Source organism: Eubalaena glacialis, chromosome 1, assembly GCF_028564815.1.
Source record: "Eubalaena glacialis isolate mEubGla1 chromosome 1, mEubGla1.1.hap2.+ XY, whole genome shotgun sequence".
Taxonomy (NCBI): domain Eukaryota; kingdom Metazoa; phylum Chordata; class Mammalia; order Artiodactyla; family Balaenidae; genus Eubalaena; species Eubalaena glacialis.
The window spans coordinates 166,361,450-166,386,619 of NC_083716.1; the positions used below are offsets into that span (position 1 = coordinate 166,361,450).

At 39.2% G+C, this 25,170-nt stretch overlaps 1 protein-coding gene across 2 annotated transcripts in view; it reads right to left on the reverse strand.

The window, feature by feature from the left end:
• Positions 1-25,170, reverse strand: part of ACVR1 (activin A receptor type 1) — a 124,911-nt gene that overhangs the window by 52,729 nt on the left and 47,012 nt on the right. For both annotated transcript variants that reach the window (XM_061183987.1, XM_061183996.1), the window contains 2 exons: positions 20,868-21,050; positions 2,657-2,730 (listed from right to left, as the gene is read on the reverse strand). In XM_061183987.1, the coding sequence (XP_061039970.1) occupies positions 2,657-2,723 (67 nt within the window). In that variant the 5' untranslated portion in view covers positions 2,724-2,730; positions 20,868-21,050. The remainder of the gene's footprint in view (positions 1-2,656; positions 2,731-20,867; positions 21,051-25,170) is intronic.

Below are 25,170 nucleotides of genomic sequence, written 5' to 3' on the forward strand. Positions count from 1 at the left end.
AGGGAGGAACAGATCAAAAATTATACACCTAATATATAACAAAATAGATTTCTAGTATATCAAGCACTGATTTTTCCACAGTGTTGGCTACATTAACTTATATTATATGCCTCCTTGGAAACTTATCAAGTGTATAAAACTGATCTGTACCCCCAAGAGCCTGTAAGAGGGGGATTAGTCTTACTGGCCCATCTGATCACAACAAGGCTGAGATTCACACCGTAAGCACCACTCCTCATGGAGCAACCCTTATAAAATAAAGTGCAAATTGCTCAATGCACAGTAAAATAAGAGTTTGTTTACACATCTAGAAAGATTTACACCAACATGCTAAAAGCAATTACATGTAAGTGCAGGGAATTATAGGCAATTTTTATTTTCTTTTTCTCTTGATTATCTCTTGTGGACTCCACAGAGGCAGTGCCATCCCTAAGTAGCTTTTTGCAAATGGGGAGAAGGGAGGATAGTGAGAATGAGTTAGGCCCTAAAATGCCTGTGTGATCCCACACAACTACGAGTTACCCTGTGCCCCTTCAGGTTCTCACTGGCCCACCCACTAAGCATTCATTTACATGAAAACCTCTGTATAATTAATTGAACCTAATACTTAACTCTTTTATACATAAAAATACAAAGTATGTCTTATACTGTCTTAACGTATACGAAATTTTCTCAAAATACAACCACTGTGTAAATCAAGGGACAAACAGTTCTCTGTTTTGTTGGGATTCTACCAAAATTTGTTTACCAAGTCAGAAAATTCAAGCACTGCAGGCAAGATCACTTGTGATAATTAAGTCACTGATACAATACACTAGTACCAATATGTTTTCTGTTTTCTAAGACATCAAAGATTATTATATGTGTGTGTGTATGTATAGGTATATATTTTTATACAAACATTTGTTACTTCATTACATCTTCTAGTATACTCATGCCCAACTACACTAGATTATATTACATTTGTCTATACATACTATTTTAATTATATGACATATTTAATTACATATTATTTTCAGAGAATTTTCTCTTCATTTCAGATAGCAAATTATATTGAATTTTTAAAATTTATGTTTATAAGAAAGGTATGGTGTGTATAAGTTGCACTCCAAGAAAATCAAGGGACATTATCAAATATGTATAAAAAGGGGATGTTCACATGCAAAAAAAAAAAGAAATCTAGACACAGACCTTATACCCTTCATAAAAATTATTCAATTAACAGATCACAGACCTAAATGTACAACACAACACTATAAAACTCCTATTAGATAACATAGGAGAAAACCTAGATTACCTCACTGAGTATGGCAATAACTTTTTAGAGGCATGATCCATGAAAAAAATAATTAATAAGCTGGACTCCATTAAAATTAAAACTTCCGCTCTGTGAAAGATAATGTCAAAAGAATGACAAGACAAACCACAGACTGGGAGAAAATACATGCAAAAGACATATCTGATAAAGGACTGTTATCCAAAATATACCAAGAACTCTGAAAACTCAACAATAAGAAAACAAACAGCCCAAATAAAAAATGGGCCAAAGACCTTAAAGACACCTCAATAAAGATATACAGATGGCAAATAAACACATGAAAAGATGCTCCACATCATACATCATCAGGGAAATGCAAATTAAAACAATGAGACACCACCACATACCTATAAGAATGGCCAAAATCCAGAACACTGATAACACCACATGCTGGTGAGGATGTGGAACGCTAGGAACTCTCATACATTGCTAGTGGGAATGCAAAACGGAACAGCCGCTTTGGAAGACAGCTTAGCAGTTTCTAACAAAACTAAACATACTCTACCATACAATCCAGCAATCACAATCCTTGGTGTTTACCCAAAGGAGTTGAAAACTTTTATCTACACAAAAACCTGCACATGGATGTTTATAGCAGCTTTATTCATAATTACCAAAACTTGGAAGCAATCAAGATGGCCTTCAGTAGGTGAATGGATAAATAAACTGTGGTACATCCAGACAATGAAACATTACTCAGCACTAAAAAGAAATGAACTATTAAGCCATGAAGAGACATGAAGGAACCTTAAATGCAAAATACTAAGTGAAAGAAGCCAATATGAAAAGGCTATATACTGTATGAATCCAACTACATGACATTCTGAAAAAGGTAAAACTATGGAGGCGGTAAAAGAATCAGTGGTTGGCAGGGGTTGCAGAGGTGGAGAGAGAGGAATAGGTGGAGCTCAGAGGACTTTTAGGGCAGTGAAATGCTCTGTATGATGCTATAATGATGGATACATGTCATTATACATTTGTCCAAACCCACAGGATGCACACCACCAAGAGTGAACCCTAATGGAAATTACGGACTGGGGTGATTATGATGTGTCAATGTAGGTTCATCAATTATAAAAAATGTACCACTTTGGTTGGAGGGACGTTGATAATGGGGGAGGCTATACATGTGTCGGGGCAGGGGGTATATGAGAAATCTCTGTATCTTCCTCTCAATTTTGCTGTGAACCTAAAAAACAGCTTTAAAAAAATAAAGTCTTAAAAATGGGGGGAGGGGAGGATTGCTAAGTCTGATAGGATTAAGAACAAACTAGTTTACAGTAAGCCAAACAATACACAGTATACTCATCCTACCCCAAACAGTTGTGAGCCACTTACCTTCCATACTAGGGGAAGGGAAAGCAATCATCATTAGCACAGGAAGAATCATCACTCCATCTACCATTGTACAACTGTGGAGGGAAAAAAAGAGATATCAGTAAAACAAAAAAATTTAACTGTAGGATGACAAATTAAATTAAGCATACCATCTTCAAACTGCCGTTCAAGGCCTTTCTTACAAATCCCCCTCACATATGTTGCCTTATTTCTTAGTACATTTAAACATATACCCTTTACATGGATCTAAATAAATCATCTTAAAGAGTTAATCAGATTTACCTCCTACTGGTGGCCACTCTGAGGCAACTTTCTCTGAGTCTACCCACTTACAAAGAACTCAAAAGGGACATGAAAAATTCTCGGCTATAAGGCCAGGCATTCCTAAAGGACTTTCGGTTTGAATTTTATTTTATGCCACTGAATGCAAAATTGGCACCGAGTTAAAAACTCTAAGAAGCACGAATAGACTGTTCTAACATGATGTTAAAGATTAAGTGACTGAATAATCTAAACCAAATTACTATGTTTGAGCCTTCCTTTAAAAGGATTAGAGGTGAAGCAACCTACATCATCATACAGCCCCAAAAAAGAACAAAAATAAAACACAAAACTGTAACTTATCCCTCATCTATGGCAAAGCAATGTATTCTTACATTAACCTCAAATTTAACAAAGCATAGACACAATCAACATATGAAGAAATCATATAAAATCTTAATATATGAAACTGTAACAGAGAGAAAATAAGATACTTGATATAAATTTTAAGTTGATATTGCCCTAAAACTACATTGGTAGAAGCTCAGTGTTATGAGTCAAGGGGTTACAACAAAGAACTTTTCCATCTGAATAATTCCTATAAAATTTGGAAATATGATGAGAGTTTGGCTATACTAATTCTTTATTACAAAGAATAATTTTAAAAAATTAAACCTTGAACTAGTTGCAATTTTCTGGATGGTAAAATAAAGAGAAAACGGGTAAAGTTCTTTAGTGAATAGGTTCATGTGCTATCTTACTCTTAGAGCTGCAAAGAAAAGAGCAAAAGCCCACTGCTATCTAGGCTGTTTGGAATGGACACCTTCTGACTCATCTTCTTAAAATCAGTTTTTTGGTTAGTAGTCTGACTGTTCATTCCCTGCACCTCTATTCTATCTTACCATCCCTCACTTCAATTTGTCCACAACTGTATTTCAGACTAACCCTTCTCTAACAGCAAGGTGAGGGAAGGGGGTAAAGGAGAGTTTAATGGACCTTCCTTTTACATTTTTAAAAGCACATGGGGGGCTTCCCTGGTGGCGCAGTGGTTGAGAATCTGCCTGCCAATGCAGGGGACAGGGGTTCGATCCCTGGTCTGGGAAGATCCCACATGCCGCGGAGCAACTGGGCCCGTGAGCCACAATTACTGAGCCGGCGTGTCTGGAGCCTGTGCTCCGCAACGGGAGAGGCCGCGATAGTGAGAGGCCCGCGCACCGCGATGAAGAGTGGCCCCCGCTCGCCACAACTGGAGAAAGCCCTCGCACAGAAACGAAGATCCAACACAGCCATAAATAAATAAATTAGTTAAAAAAAAAAAAAATGCAGATCTAAGGAATAATTTCAGTGAGCCCAGAATTAAAAAAAAAAAAAAAAAAAAAAAGCACATGGAACTTGAGTGACTCCCTTTCTCCTGTTGCTGTTGTTATTATTACTATTATTTCCATGTTCACATAGATCTTTTCTAGAGCAAGCCCTTGTTTGACATAAATGCAAATGCCTCACTTCACCCTGGAACCCTCATAAGCAGATACTGACCCCTCCATCACCATCTCATCTCTGTGCCTTTGAACAGAAACGCACTGTTGGTTCCCTCCACCCCAGATGCCTTGAGCCTCCCCCTCCACCTCTCTCCTACCCAACTCCCTCTTCCTGTCATTCACGATCTAGCTCAAAAGGCAGATGTTTGGTGCAACACCTCTCCATCAGCAGTGATTTCAACCCCCCAGCACTGGCCTAACACCACTCCGAATCAATCATCTGTCTATGTCAATCTCCAGCACTAGCCTACTTGCCCCCAAAAGGGGTGCATGCATCCAAGGGCCACACAAGACAATGCATTAAATTATGGGATGAAAATACGAAAACTTGTATCTTATAAAAACTGATTTAATCTAACAGAGTGATAAATAACTTGATCCTTTATTTGGTCTCTGTCTCAGCCCCTTATGACAGTCTACTACAAGAGGCATCTTGCAGAAGAAGTGGGAGTTACACAATGTGAAAGAGTGGACATTGTTTGCTTATAGAATACAGCCATGTGCTATACTCTTGAGAGTTTACTGAAGTGGAATTACAGGTTGTAATGGCTAGATATAATGAAATGAGCCCTCCCCAAATTGCAAGAAACTACAGATTGAATATGTTATTAATGAAAGTACCAGAGAAGAGTAAGAAAATGGTGGAACTGATAATGTCTATTCCTAGTGGTTCTCTGTTAATCAGTTTAAAGAAAAGCAATTAACATTCAATTCACTGTGACATGAAGCAGGCTCACCAAATTCAGAATTTAAAAATACATTAAAAACTGATTTGCAACCAGTATCACAAACAATAAACATTATCCTGAGTAGCTTGAGATTTTTGTCAATAATACAATGTCATTACCGTTAGCCATAGCTCAAATATTTCATCTTAAATCTTTTTAAAATTTCTATTTTATGTATGTCTTATAACACATAGTTTTACTTTATATAAAACTTATAAGCAACATACATATTGAGGGTACACACTCAAAAAACTTTTTAACTGATGGGATATATCATTAAAAGCCTTTGAAAAGTACTGAACTATATCTCAGTCTTATCTTTGAATTCCCAGTCCTTCCTTCCTTCCTTCCTTCCTTCCTTCCTTCCTTCCTTCCTTCCTTCCTTCCTTCCTTCCTTCCTCCCTCCCTCCCTCCCTCCCTCCCTCCCTCCCTCCCTCCCTCCCTCCCTCCCTCCCTCCCTTCCCTCAACAACTATTGAGAGCCTGCTATGTACTAGAAATTAGAAACTTAGAATGATAAAGATATACAAAAACATGGTCCTTACTATTTTGGAACTTACACAATCTATCTATGGTGGTAGTCAAATAATCATCCAAAAGACTGCATAATTAAAAACTGAATTAAGTGTTAGGAAGAAACATGGTTAAATAAGACTGCTAACAAAACAATTTAAGATTTTTTGGAGGGTGGAGGAGCTTCCCTGGGTAGATTATATATAAACAGGAACCAGAAAGGTGAGTAGGAGGTACTACAAAAAGGATAAGAGTATATGTGAGCTCTTGTGTGTGTGTGTGTATGTGTGTGTGTGTGCGTTTGTGTTGGGGTGGGGAGCACTCTGTGGTGGACACAGGAGGGCATTCAAGGAAAAAGGCACAGCTTCTCGGCTTCTACAGGGGTCCTGTGGCCAGGGGAAGCTTGGTGTTTCCTGAGGACTTAAGGCATATTTCACATGTGAAAAAAACACCAGGCTAGGACATAGAGAGCCTAGAGAGAAGAGTTATAAGGAGAGAAAACCCAAGAAGGTTGGAGAGGTAGCCCCTGGCCAGAACCTGGGTAAAACATGGTAAGCCCTAGTAAGCCCCCTACTCACCTCCCTACATTCGCTGTTGTCAAGGCCCCTCTCCACCCCGTTCTCCCAAGCACACCAACTAGCCAGCTCCCTGCCTATCTCTGGACCTCTGTATATATGAAGTTCCCAGTGATTGAGCCCTTCTTTCAGGACCCAACCTGGCAAATTCCTATTCAACCTTCAAGCCTCAACTTAAATGTCACTTCCTTCTAGAAGCTTGCCTAAACCCTCATATGCCCTCATTACACTCTCATATACCACTTTGTCAATTTTTATTTATAGCACTTATCATAATAATTACATATTCATATTTGAGTGTGTGCTTTTGAACATATGTCTCCCTCACTAGACTGTAAACTTCATGTTAGTAAAATCTATAGTCTATTTTGTTCATCGCTACTAGAGCCAAGTAGGTGCACATTTAATACTCGTTGAATTCAAATTCTCCCTGAACTAATCGGCTCAATTTAACTTTAATTTCCAAAGAATTAGAAGTTACCTGCCCCCCTACCGCCCGTAACACAAAAGCACATACACACCTGCAAAGGAATAGCAGGATTAAGACATTTATCATCTCTGTTAACTTTAATCTCTAGAATCTAGTTCTGGTAATAATAAAAATCAGCAGTTAACAAGTTTCAAGCTTCGAAATCAAGAATTCTTTCACTATTTTAAAAAATAATTCTAAAAGACAATCACCATTGACAATTTTTCCTGTCACAAAGCCAACAAAAGCCCATGCCCCTGAACACCTTTTAATTGATTATTATTGTGCAAGCAAAATTAAAACAATAATTTAGGCTCCTAAATGGAAAACAGGGGGAAAAAAAGGAGTTATAAATTCAGGCTTCCAAACTAATCTGTTTATAGATAGATAGCTCAAAATCTGCCAAAAATCTTTGGGGAAAAATGTCAGCAGCATTTACTGGTTGCCATTCTGTTCAGTGTCTGGAGTGTCTCTGCTGACCAGTTAATTCAGCTATTAAAAATGGTACTTTCAAAAGGAAAGGGAAAAGAAATGTAGAGAGGAGAATGTTCTGGAATAAATTTCCTGATCATATTTTACATATAAAGAACATCAATATGCTGAAGTCCCAACTTGAAGCCCCAAGGATCTACTTCGAATTTTTAAATATACTAAAAAGGAAACATTGTCTTTAGAAGTAATTTTCAACTCCCCTGCGCTCAAGTATTTTTGGCTAAGGAGTTTCAGATGTGGGCTGGCCAAAAAGATGAACGGGTAGTGGGAAAAGAGAGTGGCAATAATTCAATAGTTCAGGGATGCTTTACTCCAGTAGTTTTTAAAATTTTTGGTCTCAGAATCTCTTTATACTCTTGAAAATTATTGAGGACTCTAAGGAACTTGTCTATGTAAGTTATTTCTACCAATATTTACTCTATTAGAAATTAAAATGGAGAATGTTTTAAATACTGTATTTGTTTTGAAATAACAATAAACATATTACCCTATTTTTTCTAAATTAAAAAAAGAACTGTATTTTCCCCCACAAAAAGGTGTAATGCGGAAAGTGGCATCACTTTGCATTTTTGCAAATCTCTATAATGTTTGGCTTAGTAGAAGGCAACTGGATTCTCATATATGATTCTGCATTCAATCTGGAATGACATGTTGTATAAGCTGAAGAAAGGAGAATCCAACTTCGTACATGAAGACGTATATGTGACTGGACGAAGGACCTTGTGGAACCCCTGAGAAAGTCTTGGAAACTCCAGAGGATCTCAGACCATGCTTTGAGAAGCACTGCCTTACTCTTAAATGATCAGTCCTTCTACCATACCAGGTAACCAGATGGTACCAGATATTTTAGGCTGAGCATTGGCTCGATACCTGTCAAAAATGTTACTGCTCCACAGGTTAGAAATCTCTTTAAACTCTCTAACATCAAGGAAGTCAACAATAAGTCTAGTGGTCAAGGGAGAAGGCATCAGATATCTATTTCATGTAGGAATAATACTTTATGTGCACAACGAAATATTTTTTAAATGAGACATAAAACTGTGATCAGAAGGTACTCCAGCATCCTTCTCCTTCAGGTCCAACCAAATCCTTTTGCCGTATTCTAAGGCCAAAATCCCTGACTGCAAAAACTCATAGGCTACTGGGGGTTACAGAATATTATCTGAAGGGTTTGGAGTACAAATTTTTGCCCCGGTGTATACCACCTCCTTTCTGTTCTTGGATAAGGCCCTCTAGCCCTGGTAACTGATCTTAATATTTCAGACACAAGGCAAAGAGCTATGCAGAAAAAGGTTAGGGACCTCGGGTCTTAACTAAGGTACACTCTTTAAATCAGTGCCACCTTTTACAGTGTCTCAGGACTACTCCCTTGGGAGACAGAACAGTCCCGTGATATTGTACTCAAAACAGGCATACCACCAGGGCAAAACAGAGCTGCTTTCCAAATCCTATGGTACTTTTCAAACTCCATTTATAGATCAGACTGACATCCAGTTAGGGAGCTGGCGTTTAGCTCAATTTTTAACACATGTGGGCTTGAGACCAAGTTTGGCACTTCTTTCACTCATCACAGTTTTACAGCTGGATAAAGCCACAGATATACTGCAATACATCCCCCAAAAAATCACAAAGCATTTTGATGTCAGTCACAGAATAACCAGGAGTATAATGCACTTCTATATTCAACCTTTAGAACTCATATTAAGCAATCTAGTTGATAATCTACTATAAGAATAAAAGATATTTCTAAAACCTAAACTTATGAACAGCAAACAACTTGTTATCTGTATGCTGAGGATGAAAGCAAAGCTGCAAGATGAACCCTGAGATTCTTTCCCATCAGAAAATTCTACAAAACGTTCATTTGTCTGGACTGGTGGCCTAGACTCATTTGGTTTGTCCATTTGTTCAACACATAATCTACTGAGCACCTACTCGTTCAATAGGGACTTTCTTGATACTCTTCTCAATTCAACTTCTAACACTCTCCAAGTTAGAAAGAATCTTGAAAGATGGATTGTACATTCACCCATCCCTATTTTGAATGACTTTTTCACCATCCATGTGAAGTCGCTCACTCACTGTTGGTGAGGACTATCACAAGTGTTCCAGGACAGTTTTTTTCTTTATGTCTCTTTTATATGGCCTATGCTATACCTTCCATAAGAAAAAAAAAATCTTTCTCTTTAATATAAAAGATAGAGGCAAAGCAGAAAAGAAGTAGAGTGATTCTGCTTTCCCTTAGTTATCTGTCAACAGCACATCATTATTACAGTAACAGCGGTGCCACTTACTAAGCAGCCAGGCACTGTGCTTAGGGATCCTATGTATTATCTCTTTCAACTTCTCCCCAAAACACTCTAAAATAAATACTCATATTAATCCCAGTTTACAGATAAGAAAATGGGTAGGTAGAAGTAACTTGCTCAAGCACACAAAGTCAAACGCAAAGCCATGTGACCAGAGTTCAGGTCCTAATTAACAAACGCTCACAACCTTCATTAAACCAGCCAGCCATAGTTTAGCTTCCTAAACTATGGAACTAACCATAGTCTTCCTTAACATTTTATCCAAGCTTCAACACGCTGTGCGCTTTACCCATCTTGATTTTCCTCTCAGAAAACAATCTTTACTCATGGTTATTTGGGCCACCGTTCAATCATGCCCTCTTTCCATTTCTCTAACCTCAAATTAATTTCATATACCCTGTAACCTCAGATTATCTCCCCTGCCGCTGGGGGAAAAAAAAAAAATCTTGATGTGAAAGGAAAGACAAGCCACGTTGCTAGTACACAAGTCGTTGCTACCTCCTCCCTCCCATCCCCATTCTTCGGTTCTCTTGTGACGCATCATAAAATAAAAACAGAAATTAGCGTTAAGTCGGGCACATTTGGGGGGCAAATTAGATCCAGCAAGACAGACTCTAAACATACAGTCTTGAGGGAAGGTATACTTACAACCACCACCTCCAAGGGGGACAAAAATCAGCCATTATGTGACAATAGTTATGTCTCTTCTATGCTCAACAAGCAGAGAGAGAACCCAAGGATAGCTTGCTCCAAACTACCTGGGCCTTTGGAAAGGGTGGAGAGAGACATGGGCTGTCAGTTATAGCTGCAAAGAAAGGCTAAACCAAAGCACCATACCATATAAGTTAAGTCAGGGTCTTTTCTCCAGTTCACAAATGACCTGTGAAATATTTTTAACACCACACTCTGTCTGAACTGGCAATGTGCAAGTTGCCAGGGCTTGGTTTTATATAGACTTCACTGCTGCAGGAGGGTTTCTGGTGGGGTGTTACTTTCAGAATATTAGCATGTAATTTGATCTTTCGAGATAGATGAATACAAATAGCTTCTTGGACAAGTCCTATAGAACTGAAATCCAGCCCCTGGATCAGTTCATCCTGTAGTTAGAGGAAATAATTACAGATTATTTCAGGAAAGAAAGGGTTTTGACTGAAAGAGTTATACTACAAACATTCCAGCTGTGACAGATGGACCCAAGATTTGGTTTGGAAAGGCCAGGAAAAGAATAATATAATCTGGTTTAAAAAAAAAAAAAAAAAAAAAAAGGCAAGGGTAGGTAAATGAGGCTTAACTGAATGAAAATAAGTAAAAGGATAAGCTACCATGTAAGAACCAAAGAAACCCCAGTAGACTTATTTTAATTGTATACAGGACGAAACTGACTTTGCTACACCCCTACCAAATATAAAGATAATAACTAAGCTAAGCTTCTGAGATTCCAATGTTTTGATCACCCACGGCATGCCTTACTGGTATCTCAAGTCTCGGTTTTATTTTGACGCGCTTGACTACATGGAAACTGTCCCTCGTTTTCCACTTCATTCCCTCTGTATCAAATAGCCACGGCTCTCCGCTTTGTTTCAACTGATAGGACCCATCATCTCCCAGCTGTTTTGTTCTATTCTCTTAGGCAGCTCAGGGCTCCTCTCCCTCCAGTTTACAAACTGGGACTTTCTTTTTTTTTTTTTTTTTTTTTACCTACTGGTAGAAAGGACCCTGTTATTCCCCCTACCCTCACCCGCAACTCCACCAGTGAAACTCTTAGATGAGTAACTGTGAAGTCCATCTAAAATCCCACCTCCTCCCAAAGCCCTCAGTTAGATGCCTTCTCGGCCCTCTGCTGCATTTCTCACTGCCTGCAGTTTCCCCTTTAGCCTAAGAGCGCAGACCCTTCCTATCCCTCCTGCTACCAGACAAATGGTGTCTCAGGCACTGCCATCTGACACAACTGTCCCAATTCTAAGGCTAATGTGACTAACGCGTAATAATTTGAAGGGTGGGGGGGGGGGGGAATTAAATAAAAAAGACGTCAGCACCAAGGAGGTATATTTCCCTCTCTCTCTTTTTAAAATGGGAGGCACTAGAGCAGATTTCTGTGGAGGTGAGAAAAACCACCCTTTATACACCAGCCTGACCAGAGCCCTTCTCATCTGTACCCCACACACTCAAGCCCACTCCTGCCTCAGACCTCCCCACGCTCACCCCATAGTGCCCTGCCATCTTCACAGCACTTAACGCTGCATGACACCTGTCACGGAGAGTGAGGTTTAAGGAATTTTTTACAGGCTGGCAAGGAAATGACTGGGGGAGAGGGCTGCTCCTCATCCTCAGAGTAATACAGCTGCAACCAGGTATTGGAGATCAATTAAAAGATATCATTTGTAACCTGGATTTCAGTTTTCAAGGGTGTCATCAAAGAGAAGCAGCCAAACAAAAAGACGGCTGGCAGACTCTGGGTATACCAGACAACTCCCTGGTGGACAATATCCCATTTGGATAGGACTGCTTGGATCTCTAGTTGCAGACACCAGCTGATCTGCCCAGAGCCATCCCCAGTGACCTCTGAGACAGCTTCTGTAGCTGGAAAATACATCTCCTACGAGTCAGGAATTGACATATTATCTCCCCCACTCTGCCCCCCACTAGTCTCCTAACAGTTATTGACGCTATTTGGAAAGCCATGCTTCCATGCCTATTAATAACCTTCAGAAAGAACCCTGAGGAAGTGTCAAGAGAAAAATAGATCTGGCTGATGGAAGCCAAAGACTCAATCAGAGGTTACAATTAGCAATTAATAGATTTGAAGAAAAAGAAAGTTGTAACATTTTCTGTATCATATGTTATCTGTTCAGGAAGCTTAAAACAAAATATTTAGCCAATGAATTCAAGGAATGCTGAGTCAAGAACACCAGTCTATACAGAAAGAAACTCTTTTAAAGACCGCTTATCTATTTAAATAAACCAGCTACTAAGTTTATCCCCACATCAACAATTCCAGAGAATTTAGCCTGGCTGATATCATTAAACCCTTATAGTTATTTACATCGTTATAAAGTTTCTTCAGGTGACACCTTAAATAGCAACCAAATCAATCTATTCTAAAATAACTGAACAACTAATTAACATTCATCTTTAAAAAGACTTTTCTTAGTGGTCTTTCTCCTCTCCCCTCCCCCAGTTAGAATGTGATTAACGGAATTCTCTCACAACTTAGCTTGAAATATGCTTTTGCCCCTGGAGCAGCTAAAGCAGAATCAGATAATTGTGGTATGACTCAACAAACGCACAGCTGTTCATTTAAATATATCCATCAAAAGTATAAATATGATCATGAGAAAGAAAATGAGCCGTGTACACAGGGTCAGTGTACAAGTGGAACAAGTTAGCATCGAAGTAACCACAACAGAAAACAAGGAGGAGGGGAAATAAGACAGGGAGAGGCTCTGATACCACACAGAAAGAGACCAGAAAACTTTCATAACCAAAAAACCACCCACCCAAACCAAAACGCTCGGACTTCCCTGGTGGCGCGGTAGTTAAGAATCCGCCTGCCAATGCAGGGGACACGGGTTCAAGTCCTGGTCCCGGAAGATCCCACATGCCGTGGAGCAGCTAAGCCCGTGCGCCACAACTACTGAGCCCACGTGCCACAACTACTGAAGCCTGCGTGCCTAGAGCCCGTGCTCCACAACAAGAGAAGCCACCGCAGTGAGAAGCCCGTGCACCACAACGAAGAGTAGCCCCCGCTCGCCACAAGTAGAGAAAGCCCTCACGCAGCAACGAAGACCAAACACAGCCAAAAAAATAAATAAATAAGATAAATTTATTTTAAAAAAAAATCAAAATGCTCAATTGACCTAAATTAGAAATTAATGGCATGTTAAAAGTAAAAATAAATGCACTCTACTAAGTGGGGAGAAAGAAACGAAATCTAGGAGACAGAAGATGCTCCCAAGTACACAGAGGTAGAAAGCCTACAGAGTAGTAATGATGAACCCAACCTATTATGAAGAACAAAGACATGGAGGCAGAGAAAAACAGGAGGAACAGGGCACTCACCTCAGTGCTCTCCCCACAACCTTCGAAGTCAGACATTAGGAAATGCAGAAAATGCAGGGATCCCTCCAACAGTCAGTCCCAAAGCAAATAACTGGAAAGCACCACCCTGTACCAGGCAACCCCTCTTGGAGGTTCTACACGTCTAAGAGTGTCACCTGAACACGAAGAAAAGGAAACCAAAAAAGAGAAAACAGAATGTGAAGAGAAGCAGGAAGAGCGCTGAATAAGAGAAAAGGGCCAATGTCAGCCATGAAAACCCCACTCCTTCCTTCTTCCTCAGGGATGGGCCCAAAGGCCCAGTCAGAACTTGAGAAGCAAAGGTACCTCTGCAAAGACTTGAGCACCTCTCCTCCTTTAATGTGTACTTCCAAATATTAACAAATAGAAAGAACATCTAATTCATGATGACCATTTTCAAGCTTTCCCCAAACCATCAAAACTCAAGTGCTTGGCAAAAAAATAACCTACCTGGTACTGGGGCGGAGGGGGGGGGTGCCTAACCTCATGCTTGGCCTGACCACTCAGTCATCATCCTGCATAAGGAACCATTCACATCCTCCACATTTACAGGCAAACGTCTCTTACATTATTATAAGCAACAACTATTTCAGCAACCACCACCTCCCTCGGCCCCAAGTCCTCCCATACCAACCCTCTTCACACCCTCGCAGAAAACTTTCTAGAAAGAGCACTCTACAAAGCTCCTTCCACATCTCCGCTCTCCATCGGTCCATCACCAAAATGCCTCTGGCTAAGGTTCTAACTCTTTGTAACCTGACCTTATCCTTCAGATTCACAGGGGAGCTTCCTCAGAACTCAGACTCTGAAGCCTCACCCACCAAGATTTGTATTTGATTGACCTGAGATGAGGCCTAGGAATCCCCCAGTCCCCCGGCAATTTGGGTGATGTTGAGAATGCTGAGGGTGGCATCAACTGATCCATTCCCTAGGTTCTTCCTTAGCTGGGATTCAGAGGCTCCATCTCTCTGCTATCTTTACTTTTATGGGTTGGATCCACTCAGCTTCCTTGGGCGGGAGTTTCCTCTTCTGCCACTCATATCTTAAACGTTGGTTTCCCTTGAGGCCTCACATCTCAGCCCTCCCTTCTTCTCATTCAAGATGCTACCCAGCTTCAAGGCCACTGAGCCAAACGGAACCACCCGGTTAGGATTTTTACTCATTTTCCCCTTCCCTGACTATTCCTTCCTTATCACCTTCTTTCCCTATCGTATGTCCTCGTCTTTTCACTGTTTACAAAATTAATTTAAAAAAATTTTGCATAACAGGCATTTCAAGTTACATTGAGAAAAAGGATAATAAACCCTATTTTTGACCTCCCAGTTTCAAAAATAAGCCACATCCTACCACTCAGTTCCAAAAATAAGAAATCTTATTTCCTCTACTCTGCCCATTTTCTTCCTGACGTATTTTAATGAGAATCCCAGAACTCACATCATTCCACCCACAAATTCTTTAACAGATAAGGACTTTTTCTAAACATAATTATAAAGCCAACATCTCATCTAACAAAATTAAAAGTATTCCTCCTCCAAATATCATCGAAAAGCTAATCAGTGTTTAAATTTGCCCAGTTTTCAACAACATCCCCCACTCCTCCCCCTGAAAACTGTGAGGAGAATGGGGATAGCACACAAAGAGAGAATTGTTTTTCTCGCCGTTCAGTTACCACCACTAGTGGTGCGGTGTTGGGATTGTAGCGGTGTGGAGAATACTGTGCGTAACGTGTGGAAGACAGCAAATGCCTAACTATGGCCTATTCAAATACTATTGTTCCCTACTGTTCTGGAGAACCTAAATTTTCTGCATGGAATAAGGGAGTTAGAGATGTAATTCAGAAAAGGTTAAGTAAGAACCACATAAACTGAATTTGAATTGAAAGCAACAGTATGAACTCACTGAGTATTTTATACATACATATTTCCTCTGTCCACTAAAAAGGCCTAGAAACAATGACCTACCCAGTAGCAGTGAGCATTCCGGATACTCAGACTGTGGGGTTAAACTACCATTTCCCACTAAAAGAAAGAGAACAAGTTGAATTGAACCATGAGGATGCAATCACCAAATCCAGCCAGTTGGAAATTAGAGGTCGAATGGCTGGGTTCTTCAACAGGTAAACTGTAAGAAGAGGAAAGGGCTGGAGGGGGAACCTGAGGTTTAGGAGACTTCAAAGACGTAAAAAGATGTGCAAGACTAAACTACAGTGGCTAGATATGCACAGGCAGGTGATAAGACCATACAGAAAGGCAACGAAGCAATTACTATAGAAGTCAGGAAAGTGGTTACCTCTGGAGAGAGAGAGGGACCATGACAGGCACGGGACATGCCAAGGGGCTCTAGGGAGGCCGCTAATATTCTCTTGACCTGTGTGGTGGTCACAAAAAATATTTACCTTATAAAAATTAACTAAGCTATGTATATTTTGTGTGATATCTGTATCTGTGTTTTACTTTATAATAAAAACGTAAAAAGGAGAAGACAAAAGAGGAATGTGTGTTGTTCAAAAAAAGGTGCAGACTAACACAAACACACACACACACACACACTCGGAGGAAGTAACAGCACTGCATATCATACATATATGCAAAAAATTTGCCCAGGTTTGTGTTACAAATAAGTCTATATAATAACCTTCTGAAATGTCAACTATTTTTTACCTTCAGACAGGAAAACTGTTTTTTCAAGTTACAAGTTTATTAATTTTTAATAGAGAAATAGGCTTCACTTACCTAGTCATTATCAGAAATCAAGTATTAAACTAAAAAAGTAACACAGCATCTTATGATAAGTTGGTCCTTCCTCTCTCCTACTTCAATTACGTAAGTTTCATGGGTCAAGGATATCGAAAGATTGGAAGAGTCCAGATCAATGTTTCCCAAACACTGTGCAACATTATCACCAAATGAGAAAAATTAACACCATAAAGATGTGAAACCTCCCTCACAAAACTTATCTAGACATTTAACACAATCCCAATAATCATACTAACAGGTTTGCTTCTTAGCGGGGAGGGAGTGGTGACTACATATGATAATTTTAAAGTCCATATTTTTTTTACAAACCCCACACACACAAATAAATATGAAAATTCTGTAAAATGAAACTTTAAAGTTCTGTAAAAGGGAACTTAAAATAAATATGAAAATTCAGTAAAATGGAACTACCCCTACAAAAGAGAAAAAAAAGTATTAAGCTCCAAGAGTTTAAGAAAAAGAGTGTGATCCTACTACACACACAGGCAAAGAGATCAATTAAACTAAATGGATATCCCAGAAATAGACCACAATGTACATGGGAATTTATAATACAAAGGAAATCAAAAGAGAAAATTTGGGACTATTCAGTAAAATTAGAATGACTAGCCAATGGGAAAGAGACTGCTTATTTTCCACTAAAATTCCTTCTTCACTTCTTCTTGGGCACATGCTGACCAGCACGGACTGCATTCTCCACACTCCCTCACAGCCAGATGTGCCCACAAGACTATGTTCTCACCAATGGAAGCAGGAAGTGACATGTGATCACTTGCCCTGAACTTTCTCCTTCGTCCTTCACATGGAGGGAACCCAGCTATGGTAGCAACCCAGCTATGACCATGCAGAGAACTACAGTGACAATTCCTAGAGCCACAGGACAGAAGGAACCTGACTCTCAATGACCAGTGGATACGGGCAGTTCTGCTGACTTGCTTTGCTCACGCTGGAACTGTTAAGTGAAGAAAAAGGTCAACTCCTCTGTTCTTTGAACCATAGCATATTTCGGTCCCTTGGTTACAGCAACTCAGCCTTACCCTAATTAATAGAGCACCTAGAGAAAAATTAAGTTGGATTCATACCTAACATTCCAGATGGATCAAAGATTTAAGCCTAAAAAAAGAACCACATGACACTACAAGGAAAGATAAGTTTTTAACTCTAAGAATGGAAAAGGGCTTTTAACTGTCATACAAAGTCCTGAAGCCACAAAAAGGTTGATTATATATTTATCTCTATAAATATTTTGGGGAGGTGGTGGGAGCCGGGGGGGGGGGACGTGCCGCGTGGCTTGTGGGATCTCAGTTCCCCGACCAGGGATTGAACCCAGGCCCCGGCAGTGAAAGCGCCGAATCCTAACCACTGGACCACCAGGGAATTCCCTCTATAACTAATATTTTTAAACGTCTTTTATCTACTGTCTCTTCCACTAGGATGTAAGTTCCACGGAGCAGGAACTGGGATCTATTTTCTTCACTATTGTATAACCTACTGCCTAGAATAAGTGCTTAATGCATAAGAGGCATTCAATAAATATTTGTTGAATGAATTGGTAAATTTAAGTATACAAAATTTTAAATAATCTACACTGCAAAATAATTATTTTTACACAAATGACCAAGTAAAATATCACATATCACAAGGAGAGAAGGGGGCAGGGGGGTTGCTAATTTGTTAATGCATAGGAGCTCCTGTGAACTGATAATAAAAAGATCAATAACCCAACAGGAAAATAGACAAAGGACACTAACATAGAGGGAACAGAACCGGAAATACAAATGGCCTTTAAACTTATGAAAAGATGCTCAATGTCAATCAAAATAAGAAAAAATGCAAATTAAAGCTCCATTGAACTGTCATTTTTCACCTATAGATTTGGCAGAGAAGAAATTATCAGTTTGACAATTATACTGTGATTGGCAAGGGTATGAGGAAGGAGGGTTGTCATCCATTGCTGGTGAAATCTAAAACTTTGCAAGCTCTATGAACAGAGCAATTTGGCAATATTTCTACCATAATTAAAATGTGCATATCCTTTGACCCAGCAATTCCACTATTAGAAATGGATCCTATAGATACGTTCACAAACATGTTTAAAATGATATATGTACAAGGCTATTCCCTACAGCCTTGTTCATGATAATAAAACTGGAAATGATCTATATGGTCATCAATATAGTACTGGTTAAATAAATTCCAGCCCATCTCTAAGTGGAATGCTTTTTCATTTGGGTAAAAAAAAAAAGAGAAATTGCAATAATCATTAGATTATTGCTGGTATATGCTTGAAATCTCTGAAAGAATATATAAGAGATTGGTAACAATTGTTGTCTCCAGGAAGGGTAACTGGGAGACAGAGGGAGGAGGGAGACTTATTTTTCACTCTTTTTGTACCTTTTAAACCTTATAAACATTGATTATATTATTACCTTCCTAGAAACAAATATTTTATAAAATAATAACAATACAAATATTCATATCGGCCCCAGATATCTAAAAACTTGTCTGGTGATTCTCGCTGTCAACCACACTAGGAAGCTATTGAGCTGAACAATTTTAACCCTGTTTCATAATTGAGAATCACAGGGTTAACAATTAACTAACACCATCATCTCTTCCTCCTCCCTCAAATAAATATACGTGCAAAATAAAGTCAGTCTCTTAATTCCATCCCTGTTATTCATTACTTTCTCTTAGAACTCATTCAACCTCATGCCACCTTAAATGGGCATGAAAATATCTCATAGTGCTCCAAGGATGGTAGCCAGAACTAACAACTATGCTAATATATTAACACAGCCTAGTGCCAAAGATGTTCCTTCCAGGCATCCAGAAGATGAAAACTTGACATAACTGACACCTTGGCAACAGCCCAAAGCTGTGCATTATCTGCCTTGGAAAATAAAAACTCACATCCTCAATGACTAAGAGTCCAAAGTCAACAGTCATGGCTTTTGTCTTTTCCCTAATGTGAAAGGTCTCCCCCCCACCATATCCCCCTTTAAATTTTAGGCTAACCCCATCACTTGAGGACTGATTGTTATTATGTTACAGCCATATAAGGAACACTAAGAAGTCATTACTTATATTGAGATTCTGCTTAAAAGGGAAAATTCTGCTTAAAAGGGAAAATATCCAAAGCATATCAAGTGAAAGGAAAAAGCAAGTTGTAAAACCAAATGTGTAGCCACGTTCCATCAATTTTTAAACATAATTAATACACATAATCTGTGTGTCTATGAAAAGTTTGTATGTGAAAAATTGTGTGTTCCAAATTATTAGCTGTGGGTAAAAGAGAAAAGGAAGGGAGAAAATTTTATGTTTAGACTGCTTTGTACTACTTGAAATTAAACAATCAAAAATAAACTTTTACATAAAAGAATAAAATTTTTGAAAATAATAAATTAGACTTTCCTTAAAAAAGAGAGCACTTGACAGCTACTAGAGACCTTCCCCCAAAGCTCTGAACCTAAAGAGGCTACAGAGACCTCATGCTTCTGTCTCTATGTACAAGTTTCAAACCATATACAGGCAATCCCGACTTTTAACTCAGAGACACTCCCACATACATTTAGCACTTCAGGCCTCCCCTCATAGAAACATCTTACACACTCTATTCTGACGTTGGTATTTGTGTTACCCCCATAGCTTAACACAACCTTAATAGTATTTCATCCTGAGAGCGAGACTTCTTTACAGAGATTTCAAAGTACTCCAAGGAAGCATATTATGAAAATGTAGTTCTGGGAAAGGTAAAAGTATGGAGACAATAAAAAGATCAGTGGTTGCCAAGGAGTAGGTAGGGGGCAGGGATTAATAGTCGGAGCACAGGATTTTTAGGGCAGTAAAACTTTTCTGTAGGGTACTGTAATGGGGGATCCATATTACTATACATTTGTCCAAACCCACAGAGTGCACAAAAAGAGCAGATCCTAATGTAAACTATGGGCTCTGGGTGATAATGATGTGTTAGTGCGGATCAACTACTATAATAAATGGACCACTCTGCTGGGGAGACAGAGTCTGGGAGAGGCCGGGTGTGTGGGGGACAGAGGCGCCTATGAGAACTCTCTGTATTTTCTGCTCAGGTTTGCTGTGAACCTAGAACTGCTCTAAAACATAGCCTATTTAGAAGGAAAGAAAAAAAAAAAAAAGTGGTCTTATAAGGTGAAAAGAATGGCCGAGGCATTTTATACGTAGGGAAATGTTGGTGGTATTTGAACAACTTGGCCAGAGTTAAAAGATAATTGAGCAACTCCACCAAAAAAAGCCTACATTCAAGGTAATGCAAAAATAAAGAACCGTTGGGTTTGGTCCTATCTCTCTTATGTTGGATTTATACAAACCAACAAAATGACCATCGTGGCTAAGAAGTGACCGTGTCAATTTGATCTCTGCCAAGGAGCATTAAAAGAGGTGATTTGTTGAAATGTCTCTACTGCTGGCCCTGGCAAGGCCACTGAGAGCGCCTATGTAAAAAGCTGGCTTGGCTACCTTAGAGCTGGCTCCGGGGCATCTCCTCCCGCAGTCCTTCCAGCAGTGGCTCTTCCCCAGAGCTCCGCTCACTTGCTCCTGGAGCCTTGGAGATGGGAGAGGCGCTCCCAGAGTCTCCTGGAATAATGAGAATTCTCCAGTAGCTCTTGCGCTGGCAATGTGGTGCTCACAAGCGGCTCGGAGCTGCGGAGGGGAAGAAGAAAGAAAACCAGCTAAGCAGAAGAAAAGTCTGTAGTTGTGAATGTGCAGGCTAAAGGAAGTGCACACTTGACAAGCCTTTCAATTGAGACCACAAAACCAAGGCCGATTTACAATTGCAGCAAGAATGGAAAGGGTTGGAAAACAGACACGCGGTAAGTTGGGGTCATAGGTCCGTACCGATCTTAAATATTTTTCTAAGTGACACAAAACCCAGTGGAATCTGCAGTTGGTAAACTTCAAAATCAAGCTCCTTTAAAGTCCATATACCACGTACTCTAGCCATTACAAAAACAAACAAAAAAACAAAGGCTTTGCATATATCAACTATGATATGTACCTGGGAAAAAAAAGTTCAAGCCGTCCACAAGTATAGAATGAAAGTCTCTCTCCAGACCCCCGGCTGCTCCTAGAGACACCCCATGTACCACAGTAACCAGTTTCTCGTGTATCCACCCAAAAATAACCTGGTTTGGGTCCATTTTCAACCACCACTCTCAGCTATAGACAGATCTAGTTCAAAGACTCATAAAACAATGGTGGGGTTAGGATCACACAGCGGAAGGAAAGGGGGCTCTAGATAACTATCAAAAAAAACAAAAAGCCACCCAAGCTCCCTTTTCCTTTAGGAAGACTTTAAAAACATCAATATTTGTCAAAGGAAGAGGAAATTTTTATTAGAAGCAAACTTTCCCATTCAAATAGCTGAGCAACACAAAACACTGAAAAACGTACTCCTTTTGGAAAATAGCACCTTTTTATTTTTTAACCTCAAGGGACACTTTGCCAAGAAAACTTTCATGTAAGTAAATCAAAGTAGAAAACAAATCCAAAATACAGCATTCCTCAATAATTATTTGGAAGTAAAATCACATAATTAAAAAAAAAAATCACATCAACCTTGAAATTCAAGGGAAATGCTTTACAAATAATATCAAAACTTGCCTCCCTTCAGTTTAAATTGAGCCTCAGAATCAATTTGAAAAGAGAATCGAGAATGTAAAAATAAGACACTAAAATAAGACAGACAAAAATATCCCCCCGTAGAAAGGTCAACCAGAAGCTTGACATTTTCAGCAATCATTTAGTGAAGTTAAAGAGTAAAAAGCCATTTCTAGAGTGGACATCCTTAAAAACAAACTCTTCAGCTAAGCAGCATCCACAACCCTTGAGTTTCAGAGCAAACTGTGGAAATCCTGGTGTTTTCCTAGATGCCAGGGACAGGGGAATGTGGCAGATTCATGCGGAAGTTGCTTCCCCATCTGCCGAAGACTAACTGCATTTTAGAAGGGGGGAGTGCAAAGGGGCCTTGGCGGCCGCCCTGCTTAAGACCAGCCGTGTCTTCAAGTTATAGGTACTATTGGGGGAGGAGCTTTAGATAAGCAAGAAAAGAAGGAAATACTGGTGCATATTTTTCTGATTCTTTTTAAAAATCAGAGATTTTTTTTTTTTTAATTACAGAAGTACTGCTAATTTCCCTTCCAACTTCCCAGCTCTATCACCTTCCTGCAGAGAATTCCTTCAAGAATGTGCTCAGGTTCTCCTGCCTCGCTCAGCCTTCCCTAATGATTTTCACATTTTCCAGATCTTTCCATTCTAATTCCTCTTGTATTAATACTCTATAGGACTCAATTCTATATGACCTGGCACTTAATCCTCTTCCTTGAACTGGGTTTGTCTCAAAAAAAAAAAAAAAAAGGCGAGGATCACATATTCTTCTTCTTCAACTCGCATACAGTTGGTGCTCAAGAGTTACTGGATAAAAATCAAGTCTTCAAATTAAGCATAGTTTAATATTTGTCTTCAAATTATCAGGCTGTCAAATAACCCATGGATTGAAGTCAAAACTATGGTGTACTACAAGGAAGAACAAGTCAGTAAAATGACAGCAAAGGTGGAAAGCAAACTCCAAATACTTAACTCTTTAAAATGTTCTGCTCAGGACCCATCTCTGCACAAATACACTCCATGCCAATAGGCAAGCGTGACAGATCCTGAAAGGTAGTTGAAAGTAGTTTTGTTCAAAACCCCAAGAGAGATTTAAAAAATAAAAACAAATAAAAAGAGGCATATGCACCAATTAAAATCAGTAAGATAAAATAAATATCTATACAGATATCCTTCGACTTACAATGCGGGTACCTCCCAATAAACCCATCGTAAGTTGAAAATGTCCTAAGTTGAAAATGCATTCACTATTTCTTACCTACCAATCATCATAGTTGAGCCCAGCCTAATTTAAACTTAACACTTACATCAGCCTACGGTTGGGCAAATTCACCTAACACAAAGCCTATTTTATAATAAAGTGTTGAATACCTCATGTACTTTACTGAATACCGTACAGAAAGTGAAGAACAGAATGCCTCTAAGTGTATGGGTTGTTTACCCTCGTGCTCACGTGGCTGACTAGGAGCTGCCGCTGCCCTGCCTCACAAGAGAGGGTCGTACTGCATGTCGCATGTCGTTGGCCGGGAAAAGATCAAAATTCACAATTCAAAGTACACTTTCTACTGAATGCGTATCACTTTCGCACCATCTTAACACTGAAAAATTGTTAAGTCGAACCATCGTAAGTCAGAGACCATGTGCATACAGCAAACTGCAGCAACTTGTCACAAAACTTTCATTGAGCTGAGTTTTTCCAAAACCTTGGCCAATTTATTTGTTTAGCTATGGAGGTTTAATTATTGGCAACTAATCATGCCATGTGAAAATCTGACCCATAAAGGTTAGAGGCACGTTCCTGTGAAGTGGTGGAGGGTGGGTGTGAGGAAGGGGGAAAGGAGAAATACAAAAAAACATTCTAACTCCAATTGCAGGCTTAACATAGTAGTACATTTTTCTTTCATCCAATTTAAGAGAACATGCATAGTTTCTTAGAAGTCGTGGTGATATGATGGGACTGATAACAGGCAAGCATAAAAGGTACTTAAAATCTAACATGTTCTTGGCAGTCAATACAGCAGCTAAGCGACAGGGAAATCGGGGCAAGTTTTCTCAACTTTTTAATTATAACTATAACCTTGGCTTCTAGGAACTGTGGCTTTCAAATACTACAAATCCTTGCTCTTTCAAGACATCATCCCTTGTACGGTGATGGATGTTAATTAGACTTATTGTGGTGATCGTTTTGCAATATACACAAGTATCGAATCACTGCAATGTATACCTGAAACTAACATAATGTTATATGTCCATTATACCTCAATTAAAAAAAAAAAGACATCATCTCATACCTTCCCCGTCTATCCACCCAGCCTCATAACCCAAATAAACCATTGTGTGTGTATCTTTGCTATAGAGTTACTGTTAACTGAAATTACTTTAAGCAGTGTATGGTAGCAAGAACATGGACTTAGGAAAGAGCCAAACCCAGTTTTCCAACCTAATAAATGTGATCTTACAGAATTTAACCCACTTGTTTCAGTTTCCTCTGTCACAAAACAAGGTTAATATCTCCCATCTTTAAGAGTCAGTAATAATGCCAATTATCATTCAGCTCTAGAACTGTGCTAAACACACAATTGCATTATCTGATTTAATCCTAACACCACAAAAATGCAGAGGAAGGTATTAGTATTCCTACTTGAAAGATAAGAAAACAGTGTTAGAGAGGTTAAGTAAAACTGTCCCAAGATCACACTTTTGAAATATGTGGTAAAACAAATCAACTCAACTTACGCTGAGTCCAAAATCTGTGTTCTTAATTGCCTGTAAGTTAAACTGAATCTTGACTATTTGTAAGAATTGAAGTGATTCTTGTAGTAAATATCCTTAGGTCCCTTTACTGTTTTCTACCTCTTAAAATAATAGAAGTGCTAAAGCAGCATGGTAGAAAAGCATAAAGTATACCAATCCCAAACAATAACACAAATCATCCACATGATACTACAAATGTCCTCTTGTTCTGGCTCTAAAATAACAACGCTACAACCAAGCATATAAACGTCAAGGACCCTTGAAGAATAATCTACTCCAGATACTTGAATACGTGGGCAAGATAACACTGGGTATTACCTATCAGTAATTCTGAAGAAAGGCAACAAAGATATTCAACCAGTTCCCAAGATTCCCTATCTCCCAGTGGGGAAAAAAATAGGTC